Source organism: Oryza glaberrima, chromosome 11 (assembly GCF_000147395.1).
Source record: "Oryza glaberrima chromosome 11, OglaRS2, whole genome shotgun sequence".
Taxonomy (NCBI): Eukaryota; Viridiplantae; Streptophyta; class Magnoliopsida; order Poales; family Poaceae; genus Oryza; species Oryza glaberrima.
Genome location: NC_068336.1, coordinates 23,223,590 through 23,230,992, shown reverse-complemented (window position 1 = coordinate 23,230,992; position 7,403 = coordinate 23,223,590). Strand labels below are relative to the sequence as shown.

The 7,403-nt window shown below is 41.8% G+C and overlaps 1 protein-coding gene and 1 long non-coding RNA gene across 2 annotated transcripts; one reads left to right on the top strand and one right to left on the bottom strand.

Annotated features, from left to right (window-relative positions):
- The first annotated feature begins 713 nt into the window (after positions 1 to 713).
- LOC127755522 (uncharacterized) lies at positions 714 to 1,495 on the top strand. The gene is made up of 2 exons (XM_052281202.1): positions 714 to 1,038; positions 1,129 to 1,495. The coding sequence occupies exons 1-2, from the start codon at positions 880 to 882 to the stop codon at positions 1,399 to 1,401; spliced, it is 432 nt and encodes a 143-aa protein (XP_052137162.1). The 5' UTR covers positions 714 to 879; the 3' UTR covers positions 1,402 to 1,495.
- A 698-nt stretch (positions 1,496 to 2,193) lies between these two features.
- On the bottom strand, positions 2,194 to 2,866 carry LOC127753701 (uncharacterized). Its single transcript, XR_008012685.1, has 3 exons — positions 2,811 to 2,866; positions 2,639 to 2,718; positions 2,194 to 2,526 (listed from the first exon to the last, which is right to left on the bottom strand). It is a non-coding gene; the product is annotated as an uncharacterized LOC127753701 (long non-coding RNA).
- Positions 2,867 to 7,403: the final 4,537 nt, after the last annotated feature.

The window sequence follows — 7,403 nt, the reverse complement described above, 5'->3', positions numbered from 1 at the left end:
TTCCCTGCAAGATCTATACATCAAGAGTATGACAGCAATCTCACACAGATAAGTACAGCTTCAAGATTCACGCTGATAATGTAAGAAAATAAAGTGCATCTAAACAGTGAGTAGACAGCCATCTTATTCCAAACATGCATAACAAGATTTTATCACCTCAGCACACTTCTTTGATAGAGGTGATATAGCATTATCATATATTGCCATCTGTCATGCAAGCTGCAGCAAATAATGTTTTTTCTGGACCACCCCAGATGACAAAAGGAAGAAAAGATAACATTTTTCCTCACAGCTATGTGGCTATGTGCATGGCTACATCGATCTCATTGCAGAAGGCCAACAAAATCTTTGACAAATGGGATGCAGCTTCCCATCCTTTCCTGATTCACAACACTAAAAGGGTACTGTTGATCTGTCATTCTCTACAAAATACAGCCAAATCTTGGAGAAAGGTGTTGGTACATTCAAAACTAAAAGAGTAAAATATATGGCCGGTCCTTAAACTTGAGCGTGGGTGTCACTTAGGTCCACAATCTTGTAAATTGCACAGTCAAATCCACCAACTTGGTTTAATGATACATGGCAGGTCCAAACCCCACTTGACTGGCTCGGACCGCCGTCGTGGCACGCCACGCAAGCACCCGTTTTGCAGATACCCCCCCCCCCCTCCGCAACAGCAGTTTCCTGGGCAGCACAAAAATCCACTAATCCATCGCATCCCTCCCATTCTTCCACACCTAGGGTTAGCGGCTGGAGCGGGTGAGGCGACGAGGGGACGGTGTGTGGCGGCGAAGTGCGGAACAACGAGGAGGTAGCGGTCGGAGTCGGGTTGGTTGCGGCCGGAGTCGGCGAGGTTGAGGCTGGAGGCGGCGAGCAGCCATGGCGTCTGCAAGCTCGTCGTCGTTAAGCAGTCGACGAAATAGGTTAGTTCTACCATTGATTGTGTGCCCCTCATGCAATGTGAAGACCATTGTGAGATGCACAGCGAAGACGGATGCTAATCGAGGCCGTGTTTTCTACACTTGTCCTGACCATGAGGTGATTATTAGTTGAGCTCATTTGGTTGGATTTTGTTAACTGGGAATTACCTGAGATGTGTTGATTTGAGTTTGCTTGTTCTTGGTGTAGAAAGATGGATCTCGGTGTAACTTTTGGTATTGGGAGCAAGGTTACATCAATTTTCTCAAGAGGAATGGCTTCATTGAAGATGGCACTAAGGGGAAGAGTGCATTAAGGGTGGATCTGGAGCAAGATGATTTTGGCAGACAAGATGAACTAGAGAAGAATTTGATAGCTGTAGTGCCCATTGCTAGAGAACTACTGTTGGCAGTGAAGGGCATGCTAGTTTTAGGGTTATTTGGAGTTGTTATTTTAGTACTCCTTCCGTTTTTTAATAGATGACGCCATTGACTTTTTCTCATATGTTTGACCATTCGTCTTATTCAAAAAATTTACATAATTATAATTTGTTTTGTTATGAGTTGTTTTATCACTTATAGTATTTTAAGTGTGATTTATATCTTATACATTTGCATAAAATTTTTGAATAAGACGAATGGTAAAACACATAAGAAAAAGTCAACGGCGTCATCTATTAAAAAAACGGAGGTAGTATGTATTTTGGTTGTTGTCATGATGAAGTGAAGGTGGAATTGAATGGAGAATGCTGAATGTATTTTGGTTGTGCCAACTATTGAAACTGAATGTATTTTGGTACAAATCCAAGTGAATAATTAAGTATGTTGCCAGTATCTGTTCCAAGTAAAATTTACAGCATGTTCAAATTTAAATTGGTGGTGAAATTTGTGTGTAACAAGTGCAATTGTTTGATGCTTTAAACACATGCATACCAAAACACATGTAGATATTGTAATTGTTCTAGGATTAGATAGAGTGACAGTTGCAGAATCAGAATGCATACCAAAACACATGCTTGAAAAAAGGCAGGTTTAGATAGAGTGACAGTTGCAGATTCAGAATGACAGCTTCATTGCATCAAGACATATATATGTGATAAAGCAAAAGCACAATTGAACATGAGAACCAACCACTTCATTGCATGACAGTAATGTTTTATCCAAAAGCACATCCAGAACCACCACAACACATATGTTTGCTGTCATGACACAACATGTAATTTACATGGCAGCAACACTGACATCCAAAACACACATCCACATCCAGTATTTCTTGTCATGAACATGAGTTGGCAAGCAAAAGTATTCCTATGATCTTTGCAAGCAAAAGTATTCCTATGATGGTATGAACATATAGTGTTCCTTGCAGGAGCACTATCTTCCTTCAAGCCTTTTTCTTCTTTGCAGGAGCACCATCCTTCAAGCCATCTGTTGCCTTCTTTTTCTTTGAAGTGCCAGCTGCATTCTTCTTAGCCTTGGCCATCTTTGATCTGCCTTCTTTTGTTGATGTGGTCAATACCACAGGTCTAGTTGTTGGTTGGTTTTCTTGAATGAAAGCACAGTCTGGCAGTGGCCCATGCTCCTGAGTTAGTTGACTGGGCTATGATGCCTATTAGAAACAGAAATTTGTTGAGGTTAAAAATCAGAGCAAACTGAAAGTGTGAATGACAGTTCTGGTACAAATGCAACATGTGTTGACAGCTCAGAAATCTGAAAATTACCTCCAACAGCATGTGATCCAACATATTGTCATGCACCTCAGCCAACAGTGAAGACCACCTGGTTGTGGTCCTATTAAATCCTGTAACACAGCATAGTCAAGAGAGAAGGCTTAGTTATAACACAGCTCAAGAGATTAACACAACATAATCTAAATGGTTTAGTTGTACTAACCTGAGTCATGAGAGAAGGCTCTTCTATCCCTTCAGCAAGATTTCTTCTTGTCTTGTGCTTTGGCCTTATCCCTTTCTTCCTCAGCTCACACCCTTTTTTATTATGGTTAGCTTCATGACAATAGCTGCAGTGAATAGTCACACCATGTTTGGTAAGCTTGGGACCATTTCTACCTTGCACTTCCTGTGGTTGCTTCCTTCTGCTTTTCTTTGGCCGGCCAACCTTCTTCTCATACACAGGTGGCAATATTTGGGGTCCATTCATTTTCTCCCACTTGGATTTATCATTGCAAGGCATGATATTGTCTGCATAGACTGCCTTGAAGGCATTGATAGAGTAGCAGTGTGGAAGAAAATTTTCATCAGATAGTCTATCTTCTCTAATGCACGCAATGCCATGGCAACAAGAGATGCCAGTTAGGTCCCACCTCCTACAATCACAGTGCTTGGTCATAACATCTACAATGTAAGTGTTCACAATGCCAAGGTCATCCTTTAAAGTTTGCAAGAACCAGGACCATGTGGTCAACGATTCCACTTCCACAACAGCCATTGCTATTGGAAATATGCAGTCATTGGGGTCAATGCCAACTGCTGTCAACAACTGTCCACCAAATTTGGTCTTGATATGGCACCCATCCAAGCAAATGATAGGCCTGCAGCCACTTAGAAAACCCCTCTTGCAAGCATCTAAAGAGAAATAAAGAGAACTAAACTTGCCCTCATCAAGTTTCAGATAGAATGAGCTGCCTGGGTTTGACCTCCTCAATTCATGCCCATAGTCCCACAGCATATTGTATTGTGCAACCTCATCTCCATATATCTCTTTAAGTGCCAACCTCCTAGCCCTTGCCAGTTTGCTCCTTGAAGGTGTCAAATTCCACTCTTTCTGAACAGTTTTTGCAAAGCTGGGTAGAGTCATCTTGCAATCTGCCCTAAATTACTCAATGTATTTCTATGCAAGCCAATTGGCTGTGCACCTCTGAAGAACCTACTCCTTTCTACATTTGTGCTGAGCCACATAGGTCTTCACAATAAAACCATACACTCTGCTATCTAATGATGCATACATGTTCCAAGGGCATCCTTCTGCACAGTGAGCTTTGATCCTTGTTCTATCATTTCTTGGCATCTTGATGTCCACTCTGTTCTTCAAGCTGTACTCAGTGATTGCTTTTCTAAGCAACTCAACAGAAGGGAACACCATTCCAACTTTAAAAACAGGGTTATTCATATCCTCTGGGTTAAATGATTTGAACCTCAAATTGATCTCATCCGTATTGTCTGGCAGCTCCAAGATCTCTTCATCACTTGACTCCTCATCTGATCCTTCCTCTCTAAGTACTTCCTTCCCCTTGAGCTTGCTACCTGCAACCTTCTTGTGATTGAACTTCTTAAGTGCCAATCCCTGGTCCAGCACATCACCATCCACATTATCTTCAAATAAGTCATCATCATCATCTTGCAACTCATAGTCACTGTCCACAAAGTCTGAATCATCAGCCTCACTATCATTACTGTCATAATCACCATGATCTTCAATTTCTTCAGCTTCTTCATCTACAACCACATACACTGGTTCTCCTACATTACTACCCCCTGGTTCCCATGTTCCTTCTGCTGACAACCTCTAACAGGGCTCATTACTTTTGGCAACTGAGAGATTGGGCTCAGTACGACATCTTCATGATTACTGCCTGAAACATGGTCACTATGGTCTAAATAGAGGACAAAGTTCTTAACTCTATTGCACACTGAATTCATTACATTAATCTCCACTTCATTGTCCACAATTCTCAAGCCATCAGCCAATCTCTTTCTAGGCAGCAACCAATACACTTCCAATCTTGGCCCTGCTGCATAACCCAGCATAGCAACCAAATCTAACAAGTGAAGAGAACTACCCCACTCCCGAGAATCAACATAGTCAAACCAGCTAACTTTTCCATCCACATAACTGCGGTTGACTCCCATTCCACAGAAAAATCCACCATGATGAATCTCAATTGTGAAATGCTTCGAATTAGGGCCTACCCATGGCAAATAAAACAAAACGATCAACAACCAACTAAAACCCTAGCTGCAACCCTAACTACCCAAATAGCATTTCATAAAAAACCCTACTTCCCAGCTACAAACCATGCAGATGAGTGCTACACCACAAGGAAGTGCGGTACTTACGGTACACGGGCGCCGCCTCAGCTTCTCTCCTCAAGCTGAGGTCCATCGTCGCCTGTGCGCCGACGCCAGCGAGGGAGCCGGAGCACGCCGCCGCCTATCGCCCGCCGACACTTGCGCAGGTGGATGCACCACCCGAATCGCAGCCGCTGCCGATGATCCCCGGAGTCACCTACTCGCCGCTTCCCCTCCCTCCTGAGCTGAGGATTGGGGAAAAATAGGAGAGAGGCGTTGGATTTGGGATTTTAGGGCGTTGTCTAGGCTTTACTTTAGCAATAAGGGGTATATTGCAATTATTCCAAGCCTATTGGTTGCGGAGGGGGGTATCTGCAAAACGGGTGCTTGCATGGCGTGCCACGTCGGCGGTCCGAGCCGGTCAAGTGGGGTTTGGACCTGCCATGTATCATTAAACCAAGATGGTGAATTTGACTATGCAATTTACAAGATTGTGGACCTAAGTGACACCCGCGCTCAAGTTTAAAGACCGGCCATGTATTTTACTCAAACTAAAAATATACACTGGACGGCACAGTTGATCCATCATCCTCTAAAAAATATAGCCAAAATCTTGGAGAAACATATCGTCACGTTCAAAACTAAATTTCACCACGAAGAAATTGAGAATTCACTGCTTCAAGAGTTGAAAATAGGTAGAAAACTACCAAGCTTTAGTGACAAAGGAAAATAAGCAGTGAAATCTTAAGAGCGTCAGCCATAGGTTTACTAAGAATTTTACATTTCAGTGCAATTGAAGTACTTTTGAAAGAAAATAGAATAGATCACATGTTAACTTGATCAAAGTCCAATTTCCATTTATTCTGCATTCTGAACTTTTTTTATGTTGTATATCTACAGTAATGAACATTGGAATCATAAAAAAAAACTGAAACAAGCTGGAATGCTGTAAACCAGTAACTTTGAGCCATCACAGTAGTATCAAATACACAAGACCTCAAACATAAGAGAGTACTTCAATATTTGATCACAAAGTTAGTTCAACAACCTCATGGTTCCCATCAAAACTTAAACATGTTTAATAGGACGGTACTCCGAACAAAAAGCTAAACCACATAAATGTAGTATTATACTAAAAGATCCATTTCTCTGGTTCAGGCGGAGTTCTCAGGCTCAACGGCGAGGCAAAATGGCCTTCAGCGGTACTGCAAGGAGAAGACAAGAAATTTAGAGCATTTTCATTTAAAAAAATTTCTAGACTATATGTAAGTTGATTGATTCATATTGATATATGGAAACCCAAACAGTTACATCAGTGCAATGATTGTAAGAATTACAAAGAATATATATATTTATCAGGTTGGTGTGAAAAGGAAATAAGTTAAACGTTGCACATTTAAAGTGATCCATATATCAAATGAAGTACTCAAACTTGTGGAACAAGTGCACAACACAAGGAGCACAATGAGCGGACCATATACCTTGATGAAGCCAATATCCTTGGCGTTGCTGCGGAAGCACTGCCTGCAGCACATGAGCCCATACTTCCTGATCAGCCCATGAGGGTTCCCGCAGACCCGGCTGCCAAAAATGAACAAGCTTGCTGTTACTAAAACAATTCAGCGCAAATGTCACATTACTTTTCAGCCCACAAACATCTTTCAAACATAATTTAACTTGATAGTTAAGCAACGATATCTTTCAAATAATGCAGTTATTTCCCAACATGTAGTTCCATTTGGCATTTCATCTCATGTTATCTTTGAAATCATGCAGTTCTCGTCCAAATAAAACTGTATAAACAGATTCACTAGTTAAACTACAATGATCTATTTCCACCAAAATCCTACCGTTCACTACATCATATCACAAACCACAGAATCACAATTCAAATATCTCAATTGCAACAAAACTGGTATACCATTTTAGCAAACAACACCGCTCACTATCCTATCATGAGGGTACATGTCTGACAACAGCAAACTCGCTACATCTGATTATCAATTCAAAGCAAACCCACAAAAGATACAACTTCTTTTTCCCCAATTAGGACAACCAAACCTCACATCACAGGAACACAGAATTTGCAACTCTAATTAGTAATTACCAACTGGATACAAAACCAGAACATCTGAATCAGCCCATCCACACAGACCAAACACTAGCAACCACAGTATGGGACGATTTGAGACAATCAAACCACAGTTCATATCACAGGAAGAACATAAACATACAGATTAACACCTACCACAGCATCTAAATCAGCCTATCCACGCAGAACAAGCACACTACCGACCATCACCACACATGATATTCCCTTCACAAGACAAAATCAAGAACCTAACACAAACAAACCATGCGGACACAGGAGGCGAGAACAACGTACCAGACGCGGGAGCCGGGCCCGTAGTTCTTGGGGTGGGAGTTCCACACGTTGGAGTGGCCCATCGCTCGCCGCCGG